The 13,029-nt window shown below is 61.1% G+C and overlaps 2 protein-coding genes across 4 annotated transcripts in view; one reads left to right on the top strand and one right to left on the bottom strand.

Annotated features, from left to right (window-relative positions):
• NAV1 (neuron navigator 1) overlaps window positions 1–4,633 on the bottom strand; it is a 66,557-nt gene extending 61,924 nt beyond the window's left edge. The window contains exon 1 of one of the 2 annotated variants that reach the window (XM_071768195.1): window positions 4,331–4,633. The gene's annotated coding sequence lies outside the window, so the exon portion shown is untranslated. The remainder of the gene's footprint in view (window positions 1–4,330) is intronic. The other variant, XM_071768196.1, reaches the window with a different exon arrangement.
• An 893-nt stretch (window positions 4,634–5,526) lies between these two features.
• RNPEP (arginyl aminopeptidase) lies at window positions 5,527–12,080 on the top strand. Of its 2 annotated transcripts, XM_071768812.1 has the most exons (11): window positions 5,527–5,959; window positions 6,271–6,411; window positions 6,892–7,040; window positions 7,595–7,711; window positions 7,816–8,051; window positions 8,691–8,804; window positions 9,058–9,170; window positions 9,534–9,642; window positions 10,237–10,461; window positions 10,922–11,064; window positions 11,761–12,018. In XM_071768812.1, exons 1-11 carry the CDS (start codon window positions 5,549–5,551, stop codon window positions 11,923–11,925), a joined length of 1,923 nt encoding a protein of 640 aa, XP_071624913.1. In that variant the 5' UTR covers window positions 5,527–5,548; the 3' UTR covers window positions 11,926–12,018. The 2 variants fall into 2 exon arrangements, with proteins under 2 accessions (XP_071624913.1, XP_071624914.1); XM_071768813.1 differs by lacking the exon at window positions 10,922–11,064 and having other exon boundaries at window positions 11,761–12,080.
• Window positions 12,081–13,029: the final 949 nt, after the last annotated feature.

The following is a 13,029-nucleotide window of genomic DNA, read 5'->3' as shown; positions in this document are numbered from 1 at the left end:
ATTCCCTCCAGTTCCTCCCATTATGCATCATTCCCACCATGAGCAAAACTGGTCTTACCTGGACAGGTGGAACAAGCTTTCCCCTCAGCCCGATAATCCCTCGTGTCACAAACAAACCCACTGCCCCTGCAGCCAGAACTCTTCCTGGCAGGGTACTCCCCAAGATCCCCGCTGGCACCCCAAGGGAGTTTCCCTTGGGACAACCAGGTATTTGCAATGGAAAGCAAAAGCCGCGGGGAGCCCTTAATGGGATGAGTGGATTTTCCAGTGAGCCGTAAATCCGCAGTGGCTGCTGGCAAACACTCCTCTCCTCCAGCCCGGGGGGGTTGCAGCCATCCCTGCCCTCGGTGTTGAGCAGACAGGCTGCCCGCCTGTGCCACTGCTGCAAGGCTGGACTGACATGCAGCCACGTCCCTGGGGAGTATCAGCACAACCCTGAGTGTCACCCTGATGCTGATGTACCCAAAGAGCTGGGGACCTATTTGCATGGCTGGAAGAGGCAGGCAGGGGATGGCAATTCAACCTCCCAGCTCAGTACCACCCCAGCAGCCCCAGGGCAGGTGGCAGCTCTGACCCCAGCACACTTTAACATGTCAAATTAAACCTCCCTCCTCAAAGGGTGCAGCAAATGGAGACACTGGGGGTCCATCCCACCCAGAGATGTCCAGCTTTCCTGGAGGGGAGCCCAAGAATCCCTCCAGCATCCCTTCTGCATCCCTCCTGCCTGCAGCGAGCAGCCCGCACTGAGCACTCCTGCCTTCCCCCTCTCCCAGCCCGCAGCTCCCATCCATTCCTCTGGGATGAATGATCCACAGGCAGCTGGGTCCCCAGGGGACAGCAGTGAGGAGGCCGCAGAGCCCAGCGGGGTGCGGGGCAGGGAGGGAAAGGGGTGGAGGAGAAGCCGTGAGTTATCACCCGGCCCCGAGCAGGGGGAGTTTCCGCTGCCGGAGGTGACGCCGCCCGGCTGCATCCGCATGGGCCCCGTGGACGTGTCCAGAGGATGAAGATGGGGGCACCAGCACGAGCCCAGCTCCTCCAGCTCCCACCTCGGTGTGGGAGCAGGGGACCACAGGGAATCCAGGCAAATAGTGGGAGGCGTTAACTCGAGAGCTGTTTCCCACCCTAAGGTCACTCCCCATGGCATGGTGGGACCTCTGGAGCCCAATTCTCACAACCCAGAGGTGAGAGGATGCTGGGACAGCAGTCCCACTGCCCCAACCAGCCTTGGGGATGGGTGGCTTACTCCCTCCCCATGGAATGCCTTGGGGCATCCCAGAACATCACCCAGGCTCCCTGCTTGGTCCCCTCTGTGGTCAGATCCTGCCCCGGTGCACAGAAGCTCCCACAGCCCTGAGCATGGTGTAAATCCCTGTGGTACATCACCAGGGGGGCAGGGGGAGGCAGAGGATGGTGGCACTGTGTTCACATGGGGATACATGGAACACTGCAGGCAGCAGCAGGGCAGGACCCAGGGTGGCACCAGGATGTGCCACCAAACCTTTTGGGGACAGGGATTTGCTGGACATGACCCTGTGATGTAGCAACGTGCAGCCACTCTGTGTGCTCACGGGGACCAGCACGGAGGTGGGGTGACCCAGAGCCCCCTCATAAAGGTCCCAAGGGACAGTGATGACACTGCAGGGGGTTTGAGGGATGCTCTAGGATGGGCACTGACCACTCAAGGTCAGATCAGCTGGATTCCTGCCCCCCATATCCCTACTTCCCCCCAAGGCCAGAGCAAAGCTCCAGCCCCCCTGTGCTGCTCAGCCAGGGTCTCTCCTCCTGGGTACAAAACTTTTCTGCAATTACTGTCACTTCCCCTGTGGAGGGGGTGGGTGCTGGGGGCTCCTCCAGCCCCAATCCCCAAGAGGATCCCCTATCCCAAGTGCTTAATCCAGCAGCAGTGCCCCATGTCCATAACGCTGCCCCTGCAGCACGGCTGGGCAAAACTCATTAGAGGTTGCTTGCTAATGAGCAGGGCTCAGGCCATGCTGGGAAGCTGTTGCCCAAGCCCGATGGCACTGGGGACAGCACAGGGTTCCTGAGCCTGGTGGCACCACATCCCACCCCCATGGTGACTCCAGCCAGGTCCAGCAGCGGGTTGGTGGCCCCACTGGGCTCAGGGCTCTGGCCAGCTCCAGGCTTGGTGGCTGCACCCCAAGCACCATCCTGGGGTGGTCACTTGGCTCCCCGCCTGCCTGTCCACGGCCCAGGCCCCACGTTCCCCCCGGGGCTGTGGTCCCCGTTCCCGTCCGCAGCCGGAAACACCTTTTTCCTGTCCATGGGGCTGCGGCGTGGGGCGGGCGGCAGGAAAAAGCCTCGTGTCTGGGTGGGTTATTTATAACCTGCTGCCAGCATGGCCCCCAGCATCTCCACCTGCCCCCTGAGCCCTGCTACAGCCCCCCAGCATCAGCCCTCACCCTACCCTTGTCCCCAGCCCCATATCCAACCCCATCCAGGATCCAGGGGTTGTTCCCAGCACAACTCAGTCCTTGTCCCCATTCTCATCCCTGTCCCCATCCCTGTATCCATGCACATCCACATCCCTGTAGCCGGTCCATCCCAATCTCTGCTCCCATCTCCATCCCCATCCTTATCCCAAACACATCTCTGTCCCCATCCCATATCCCCTCCCAACTCCCTTCCCCAGCCCCACACCTCACAGCCCACCCTGTCTTCCCCTATTCCAACCCATCCTGGTCCCTAGGGAGCCAGTTCCTCTGCCCCATGCACCCCACAAACACCACCCCTGCAATCCACAGATACCCCTGCACCCCATGAATATCCCAGCACCTGACACACAGCCCTGCACCCCATGAATACCCCTCCACCCCAGAGGCAGCCCCGCACCCCTCAGCCTGGCACCCCACAGCACAAGGAGTTACTCAGTGCCTGTGAAATGACTCAGCCAGGATCCGGCCGGTCCAGCCGGGATTTCCTGACGCAGCTTCCCCAGCTGCAGAACTGGGGGGGTCCAACACCACCTTGCAACAACATGGACACCAACACACCCCGCTGGGAAGGTTCTCCCCCTCCCTGTGACCCCACCTTGGGGGTACCCTGACTCTCTCCAGTATCGATGACGGGGTGAGCAGCTATGGCAAAGCCCACCGAGGAGGATGGGGCAAGCATTGGCCACTTTGGGCCAGCCGGGGGCATCCAGCAGGGACGGCTGCAGGCTCGGCCCGGCACACCCAGGCTCCCTGGCTCCTCTCCCAGTTGTTTTTTTCCTAGGTGACATCCAGGAAAACCAGAGCCCCGACACACACACAGCTCTATAGGAACCATCCCACATGAGGCCTGGGGTGATGGAGCATCCCTGGAGTGGCCAAGTACCTGGTAGGGTAGGGAGAAGCCATCAGGGCCCTGCCCCTTTCTCTATTTTCAAAAAGAGAATTGTTTTAAAAAGCCAAAAAGCCTCTGTCCCCAGGCCAGGATGGGGACACAGAGGATCTGTAGCTTCATGGCCCTGGACACCCATCCAGGAACCACCCATGGGTGCTTGCAGCTCAGCAGCACCTTGCCATGCCTGAAATGAGGGTAGAGACCACAATATGCAGTTTCCCAGGATGGTTGCCATGTTGGTGGCCCCCGTGCCTCAGTTTCCCCCTGTTGCCTGGCACTGCTGTGCTCCCCGGGGCTGGGCCTAGGGGGGAAGGCAGAAGCAGGCAGCACCAGCACCGTGGTGGCTTCCCACAGCCCCCTCTGCCAGGGATGGGGACAGAGGGTGTCCAGAACACAGGAATGTGCCCTCCTGGCTACCCTGCCCCAGGGCCACCCATGCTGGGGCTCACACTGCCAAAACAGGGTCCCCGTGGAGAGAAGGGGGCACAGGGGAGAAGACACGGGGGGGCTGCCCCTAGGGTGAGGATGCCAGAGCCCTCACAGCCACTGCCTGCCACACATTCCCCACCACGATGTCCCCTGTTTCTGTCACCCCATCGCCTCCGTCCCCACCGAGGAGTTCCCCCTTCATCTGCCCCCCGTGTCTAACCAGTCTCCCATGGGGTGTCCCCCGTCACCACAGATCACCACCAGGATGTCCCCTCTGTCACTGTCGCTCCCCACAGGATGTTCCCATCATCCTGGTCCCACCGGGGTGTCCCCATGTCACTGCCGATCTCTGTCACTGTCACTCTTCTCCAGGGTGTCTCCCGTGTCTCCCCGCTTCCCCCGGGATGTCCCCATCACCCCCGGTCCCCGGCGGGGTGTCCCTCGTGTCTCCCCGTTTCCCTCCGGGATGCCGCCCCCGCCATCCCCGCTCCCCCCCGAGGTGTCCCCGCCGCCCCGGTCCCGGTCCCCACGGGGCAGACCCCGGTCGGGCACTCACCGCCAGCTCCAGGCGCCCCGTGCCCCCGCTGCCGGTCCCGGTGCCGCCGCCGGTCTCGGGCGGTCGGAACCTCGCCGGGCGGTGGGGGGAGGAGTCGCGCAGGCCCGGGCCCGGCCCCGCCGCTCCGGCCCCCGGGGATGCCCGCCCCCGGCCCGCTGCTGCTCGGCTGCTGGGACGCCTGGAGCAGGCGGCGAAGCCTGAGCGCCAGGATCTTCCCTGGACCCCCAAGGAATTCCTGACCCATGGGTTCCCCCAGGGGTCCCTCCCAGCGTCCCCCCATGGATCTCCCCCTATACGCCTCTCCGCCCCCTGTGGATTCTCCTTCCCCCGCGATCCGCTCCGCATGGATCCCGGCACTGACCCTCCCACCAGTGCCCTCTCACATTCCCCAGAGATCCCCCTGACCCGGGAATTCCCTCGAGAGATTCCGTTGACCCACGGACTCCCCTCGGGCCCCTTCCCGTAGATGATCCCCTCCTATGGGTCCCCTCCATGGGTCCCCGCCATGGGTCCCTCCCTCCCTGTATCCCTCCATGGAACCTCCCGTGGATGCCCCCCATGGATCCCTCCCTATATCCCTCCCCGACCCAAGAATTTTCCCATGGATCTCTCCCCCGATTCCCTCCCGATCGCCCCCATGCCCCCCCCCCCCATCTCCCCATTTTATCCCCCGTCCCTGGACTCCCCCCAGTGATCCCCCTCCGCACAGCCCCCCTGTGCATCTTTCCGGATATCCCCATGGATCCCCCGCCATAGATTCCTCCCCATGGATCCCTCCTCATTGATCATGGATACCTCCCCCGATTCCCCCCCGATTCCCTCCCGATCCCCCCATAGCCCCCTCCATACATTCCCCCATAAATCCTCATGGATTCCCCCCCGATGCATCCCCTTCCTCACAGCCCCCCTGTGGGTCCTCCCGGGTCCCCCCCATCCACAGATCCCTTCCCATGGGTTCCCCCTCCGCGGATCCTCGTGTCCCCGTCCCGCTCCAGGACCCCCCTGCACCCCCCCCACTCCTCCCCTTTCCCGCAGCACTCGAGGCTCCGCCCCCTCGCTCCGCTCCCCGGTCATGGCCCCGCCCCCTCCCCAATGCTCCCTCCCCTCGCCTTGTGCCCACGCCCCCTCGGCCTTGACCCCGCCCCCTCCCGTTTGTCCCCGCCCCCTCTCCCGGTAGCCCCGCCTCCTCTCCGGTAGCTCCGCCCCCCCAGTCCCGCCATGGCCGCGGTGCGGGACGCGGCCTCCGCCAGCAGCGCGGGCGCTTGGTGCGTGCGGCACCTGCACCTGTCACTGCGCGTGACCTTCGGGGCTGCGGGCGCGGGGCGGCTGCGCGGGACGGCGCGGCTCGAGCTGCGGTGCGCGCGCGAGGGGGAGCGCGCGGTGCGGTTGGACGCGCACCCGGGGCTGGGCCTGCAGCGCGCGACCCTGCTGGGACCCGGCGGGGACAACCCCCGGGACACCCCCACCCCCCCGGACACCCCCCCGGAGAGCCCCGGGCAGCCCCTGCGCTTCCAGACCCGACCCTTCGCCAGCTACGGCTGCGCCCTCCACATCGACCTCCCCCAGCCCGCCCGCGCCGGGCAGCTCCTCACCATCGAGATCGAATATGAGGCGGGCGAGGGGCCCGGGGTGAGCGGGGGGACGGGGGAGCTGAGGGGATGGGGACACCTCACGGGATGGCAGCTGAGGGGACGGGGGAGCTGAGAGCCTTTGCGGGGAGATGGGTGACTGCCAGGAGCCGGGAAGAGGAGGAACTGGGGGGGCACAAGAGGAGCTGAGAGGCCCAGAAGGAGCTGGGGGCCTGTGGGGAGCTGAGGGGACAGCGGTCATGGAGCAGGACAAGGCTTCACCGGAGGAGAAGCCCTGGCTCCTTCAGCAGTCAGCACCCATGGGTGAGAAGCCAGGGACATTCCTCACCATGGGGTCTCTCCCCTCCCCAGGTGTGCTGGCTCGCTCCCGAGCAGACGGCGGGGAAGCAGAAGCCCTACTTGTACACACAAGGCCAGGCTGTCCTTAACAGGTCCTTCTTCCCGTGCTTTGACACCCCCTCCGTCAAATTCACCTATTCAGCCACCGTGAAGGTAAGCTGTGCCCTCCCTCCTCACACCCACTGGGAGTGAAGCTCTCTGTGAGTTTGCAAAGTTTGCTGGTGAGGAAGCTGCTGGCTCCTGTGCTGGGGCTCACCCCACTTTTTGGAAGAAGAGAGACTGAATCATCCAGTTGTTGTGTAGGGAACAGGAAGGGAGTCAGATTCCAAAGGTCCTGCATCCTTTGCCCTTTCAGCACCTGCAGCTCCAGAGTTTCTTTATCTTGCTGGCACACTGCATGGCAGCTCTGGGTGTCAGCCCAAGGGCTGAGTGATGCTGTCGTGGGGATGCAGCCATGGTCCCACACTGGAGCTTGGGGCAGTACTGCTCTGCTTCCCAAAACCCACAGAGCCCATGGACCTAGCCACCTCCAGCCTGCTGGGACATGTTCACCATCAGACACCACGGCAGCTCCAGCTGACATCCCACACTGTACTTTACAGACCTAAGAGATGTTTTCATTAAAATGTCCAGGTCCCTGAGGGTTTCACAGCTGTGATGAGTGCCACCAGCTGGGAGAAGCAGAAGGATAACACCTTCATCTTCAAGATGTCCCAGCCCATCCCCTCCTACCTGATTGCTCTGGCTGTTGGGGACATCGTGTCTGCTGATGTTGGCCCAAGGTGAGTGGCTCTGGAGGGGACCTGAGCACTAAGCCCTGGTTTAATGGTGCCATTCCATGGCAGCTGCTTCTTCCCTCACTCTGGAGAGCCAGCAGGTGTGGAGACAAACTGTAAGCTTGACCCTGTCAGTCCCTGTCTGCTGTGCACAGGGTGCTGTGTTACCAGACCATGGGCTCTGCTGGGTGAGGGTGCTTCTTGCTCTGGAGGGTGAAGAGGAACCTCTGTGCTGGGTCCCCTCACCCTCGGGGGTGTCTCCATCTCCTCATCTCACCTGTGCATGTGACTGTGAGCAGTGGATCCCTGTTCCCAGAGGGTCCCAGGTCTTTTCCCAAGGCCGTGGTTCCTTGGGGGTTGCCAGCTGTCCCAGGAGCCATAAAAGCCCTTTGACACTCAGACCAGGAAAGGAATTGCATCTGTTTGCACTGTCAGTCTCATTACCGTCCTCTGTCAGCAGTTTTTTATTTTGGATTAAGCACACACAGGTTTTGTCTGATGAAGCAATAAGGTAAAAGTTCTCTAATGTCTGAAACTTCCTCCTCTACACACTTGGCCAGGAGCCGTGTCTGGGCTGAGCCCTGCCTGATCGAGGCTGCGAAGAAGGAGTACGATGGGGTGATTGAGGAGTTCCTGACCGTTGGAGAGAAGCTCTTTGGACCTTATGTTTGGGGCAGGTACAGCCTCCCGTTCCCCAGGGAGCCCCCTGGAGCTGGGGGGGAGCATCCCTCCATCCACAGGAGGAGTGGGTCTGACCCAAGCCCTCTGCTCTTCCCGGCAGGTACGACATCCTGTTCATGCCGCCCTCCTTCCCCTTCGGCGGGATGGAGAACCCCTGCCTCACCTTCCTCACACCCTGCCTGCTGGCTGGGGACCGCTCGCTGGTGGACGTGGTCATCCACGAGATCTCCCACAGCTGGTTTGGCAACCTGGTCACCAATGCCACGTGGGGAGAGTTCTGGCTGAATGAGGGCTTCACCATGTACGCCCAGCGGCGCATTTCCACCGAGGTCTACGGTGCGTGGTTAGGGTTAGGCTTAGGGCTAAGGTTAGAGTTAAAGTTTAGGGTTAGGCATTTCCACTGAGGTCTATAGTGTGTGGTTAGGGTTAGGCTTAGGGTTAAACTTTGGGTTAGGCATTTCGACCGAGGTCTACGGTGCGTGGCCCTGTGGCCATGCTGGTTCAGGCAGGACTTGTGTGGGTCTGGGGTCTGGCTCAGTGCTTCCCTCCCAGCACTGCCTGTGGGGCCAGGGTCTGTGTTGCATCTAGAAGAGGTGAGGGGCAGCAGCCTGCAGCACCCCAGGGTTTGTGTTAGCAGCAGAATCCCCTTTGCTGCCATCCAGGCCACCCTCACCTTCCTGTTGCTCCCACAGGGAGCTGGTACCAGCTGCCCTCAGCTCCCTGGACACATGGTCACATCCCACAGCTCAGGCACTTCTGCTGCTGTTTGCTGCATCCAGATAAATATTAATGGCTCTAAAATCCTCTTGCTGACCAAGGGCTGGGTTGCTGTCCCTGACTGCAACTCTCTCATCCCAATACCTGTTTTATCCATTTCCTCCCCCCAGCTCATAAACCTAATGCTTTTTCCTTCCCATAGCAGCACACAGGGGTTTGGTTGGGATCTCCAAATGCCTCCTGCTTGTCTCTGCCCAGGTTCAGCATACACCTGCTTGGAGGCTGCCACGGGAAGGGCTCTCCTGCGCCAGCACATGGACAACACAGGGGAGGACCATCCCCTCAACAAGCTGCGGGTGGTCATCGAGCCAGGTCTGTGGGGCAGCCAGGGGGAGTGGGGCCAAGTGAGGTGTGGAACCAGGGGGGAAGCTCCACTGCTGGGACCTCTCATGGATTGCAAAAAACCGCCAAACAGTGCTGTTGGTGGGACCTGAGTGAGGTGGCAGCTCCAGGAGGGATGGGACAGGCTCGCACTCAGCACAGAAAGCAGAAATCTGGGTGCACTTGAGGGCTGGTGTGTTTGGCAGATGGGTGGATGATTCCTGTGGGTTTTCCCTTTTTCCAGGTGTCAATCCGGATGACACGTACAACGAAACACCCTATGAGAAGGGGTACTGCTTTGTGAGCTACTTGGCCCATCTTGTGGGGGACCAGAGCAAGTTTGATGCCTTCCTCCAGGTCAGTAGGAGGTGGAGGTGCCACGTGGTATGAAATCCCACAGTGGGACACAGGAGTTCAGCAGGACCCTGGAAAGGACAGGCTGGCTGGGGAGATGAGGAGGAGGGGAGAAAGGGAGATGTTCACAGGGGGAAGGAGATGAGGGCAAAGCCCAGCCCTATGCTGGCAGCAGGTGGTGGTGATGCTCAGAGGTCTCCTGTGGGATGCAGGGGGCTGGTCAGTCCCTGGTGGGGAAATGGGGTTCGTGTGTGTTCAGCAGCACAAACTGTGAGGTGAGGCACAGGGAGAGCTGGGCAGCACTGCTGGGTGAGTGCGTGTGGCACCACGGCCCTGCTGTCCCCACTGTCCCCACTGTCCCTGCAGGCCTACGTGAACCACTTCAAGTTCCAGAGCATCACAGCAGATGACACCCTCAGTTTCTTCCTGGAGTACTTCCCGGAGCTGAAGGCAAAGGGTGTGGACTCCATCCCAGGTCAGAACAGTGTCCCTGGCCAGGGGACTGGGGACCTGCTTTACACACCAGACCCTGGGGTGTGGGAACCTGTGCCCGTGGGTTTGTGGGTTCTGCTGCTGCTCCTGCCCTGGCTCCAACAGGCAGCACTGCCCAGCTCAGGATCAGGCACAGACACAGGCCTGCTCAACCTGGCTTTTCCATCAGCCTATGCTCTGCACTCCAGTGCTATTTCCTGGGGTTTCCCATGGACAGCTGAGCCCAGTGTGTCTTTAACACGGAGAGATGAGTATTTGCTGCTGGAGCTGCTGGTGAGTGCTGGGCCCCTGCTCCACTCAGCCTTGCTGTGAACAGCCAGACCTGGCAGGAGCTTTCTGGGCCAGAGCTGCTCATCTCAGTGGCAGCATTGGGGTTGTCACTGCACGACCACACACCAGGCCCAGAATGGCTTCAGAGCCTCACTCCATTGGTCTCTGCTGGGTGGAGCTGCTGGCCCTGGGGACACCCAGAGAAGGCAGAAGGATGTCTGGGCAGCAGCACTTGGTGCAGGGTTCAGGAATCCCATCCCAGCCTTCAGGAATCCCATCCCAGCTTTCCCACCTCTCCTCCCCACAGGCTTTGAGTTTGACCGCTGGCTGAACGTGCCCGGCTGGCCCCCCTACCTGCCTGACCTGTCCCCAGGGGAGCAGCTGATGAAACCTGCAGATGAGCTGGCAGAGCTCTGGGCAGCTGATGGCTTGAACATGGAAGCAATTGAAGCTGTGGACATCATGGCCTGGAGGACCTACCAGCTGGTCTACTTCCTAGATCAGATCCTGCAGAAATCCCCCCTGCCAGCAGGTGAGGGCCAGGTCACTTCCTGGGGTTCTGGTGCCTGGGGAGACAGGAGGTGACATGGCCCAGTCCTGCCCACTGGCTGGGGACATGAGGACATGTCAGTGGGATGGGCAGGTGCGTGGCCATCAGCCCCTCCAGTGTGGTCCAGCAGTTCTGCTGGAAGCCTCACTCAGTGTGGTGGGGAGTGGAGCATCAGGGGAAGTGTGTCCCCAGTTCTGTGGGGACTTGAGCAGTGGCGGGGCAGAGCTCTCGTGTCCCCAGGATGGCTCAGCTGGGCTGTCACCTCCCTGTGTTCACTGCCTTTGTGCTGAGGTGGCTCTGCAGGGCTGCCTGGCCCCAGCCAGTGCCTGGGAGCTCCCAGATCTGGCACAATGCTGGGAGGATCCCAGAGGATTTGCAGTGCAGGGGCTGAGAGCTGGAAGCAGAGCCCCTGCAGCAGTGGTGACCAATCCCCCTCTCACAGGCAACGTGGAGAGGCTGAGCAAGATGTACCCAAAGATCTCCAAGGCCCAGAACGCGGAGCTGCGACTCCGCTGGTGCCAAATCATCCTCAAGAACAACCTCGAGGCAGAGTACAGCAAGGTCAAGGACTTCCTCCACAGCCAGGTTTGTCCCTGGGCAGGGCTGGCTGCACCTGGCAGTGCCACTGGGGCAGAGATGGGCACAGGGCACAGCATCTTCTGTGCCACAGGACCAGGGGTGGCCCCTTGCTCTTGACAGACCCACAGAATGGTTTGTGTTGGAAGGGACCTTCAGAGGTCACCTTCAATGTCCAACCCCACTGCAGGGAGCAGGGACATCATCAGCCAGATCAGGATAAGCCTGATCATTGAGGTTGAGCCCCATCCAATCTGACCTTCAGTATTTCCAGGGATGGGGCACCCACCCCCTCTCTGAGCAGCCTGTTCAGCATCTCACCACCCTCAGTGGACATTTCTTCCAATCCAACCCCACCCACTTTCAGTTTAGAACTGCTGGTCCTGTCACTACTTGGTGAAAAGTCTCCACCTTTCTTATGAGCTCTTTTTATATGTGAGGCCACAGTAGCCCAAGAGCCTTCTCCAGGCTGAACAACCCCAACTCCCTCAGTCTGGCTCCAGAGCAGAGCTGCTCCAGCCTTTCCAGCATCTCCACAGCCTCCTCTGGATGTGCTCCAACAGCTCTGTGTCCTTCTGGTGGTGACCCCAGAGGTGGACCCAGCAGTGCAGGGGAGGAATTATGCCCTGGGGGGAGAATGGGACATGGGGGTCGCCCTGTCTGGAGGAGGTTGGTTGTGGTGTAACCCCTGCTCTGTCTCTGCAGGGGAAGCAGAAGTACACCCTGCCCCTCTACCGTGCCATGTGGGGGGGATCAGAGTCAGCCCGGGCCCTGGCCATGGAAACTTTCTCAGCTACAGCCCCACAGCTCCACATCAACGTCCAGAACTACGTGAAGAAGATCCTGGGCTTGGAGGTGGCAGAACATTAACACAGCCTGAGCTCTGCTCCCTCTGCAACCTTTCCCTCTGGCAGGACCTTCTTCCATCGCTGCACATTTCTGTATTAAAATTTGTAATTTTTTCTCTTTTTGTGCTTTTCCTGTTCCCAGCAACCCCTGGGCAGCCCTAGCATGGCTCCCTGTGCCTCCTGCCCAGGACTGGTGGGTGCCCTTGGAGAGGGACTCTGCCAGTGCTGATCCAGGATGTGCAGGTTACTTCATCCCAGGATGGGCCTGAAGCAGCTGCTGGAGGCCATGGCCCTGAGCTGCACCAGTCCTTGCTGAGCTCCCAGGAAGCAGCAAGATTGGGTCCTGCAGGCTCCATGGTGGGAGTGACAAACCTTGGAGCTCTTGGCTTCAGTTCCTCTGGGTGCTGCAGAAGCCAGAGGATGAGCTGGATGGCTTTTCCTCCTTCCCACACCAAGGTGTCTGCCCCTACCTCTGCCCAGAGCCCCACACTGGGGCCATGCACTTACCAGGCCCTGCTCTTTGCAGGTGCTGGGATAAATCCCAGTGTGTGAGCAATGAGGCCAATAAAGAGGAGTTGAGGGCTTTAAGGAGTCAGCATGGACTACACGTGGCAGAGCCTGAGGGAATAAGACAAAGTTGGACAGCCATGCTGCTCCTTAGTCCTTAGCAAATGCAGGAATGTCAGCACATGTCCCAAAACTCCAGTAAAACTGCCCAAGGTCACACCCCCCAAGTGACCCCCAAAACCGGGGGGCTGTGAAGGCCCCTGCAGCCCCTGCCTCACAGGATGCTCCACAGTGGTGACACAGGGAACACCCGATGGCCTCAGAGAGGCAGCAGCTCCTCCTCCAACCCCCCCTGCAGGCACTGCTGAGACCCCTGAGGAGACCCCGGGGTGACAGTGGGGCTGGTGGAGATGTGCAGCTGGGGTCCTGTGTCTGCCTGATCCTACAGGAATCCCCTCCCTGCCAGGGCCCTGGCATTTCCCTGGCCTCTGACTGAGCTGAGTCCCATCCAAACTGGGGGGGGAACTGGGGTCTGGGGGGGACTTAGCCCTGCCCATGGGCCCTGGTTCCTCTCTCCAGGGATGCACAATCCTGTGACCCTGAGGGAAATCACAACAGT

The sequence above is a fragment of the Heliangelus exortis genome, chromosome 25 (genome assembly GCF_036169615.1).
Source record: "Heliangelus exortis chromosome 25, bHelExo1.hap1, whole genome shotgun sequence".
Lineage (NCBI taxonomy): Eukaryota > Metazoa > Chordata > Aves > Apodiformes > Trochilidae > Heliangelus > Heliangelus exortis.
The sequence above is the reverse complement of the archived record's forward strand: the minus strand, read 5'-3'. Positions and strand labels throughout refer to the sequence as shown.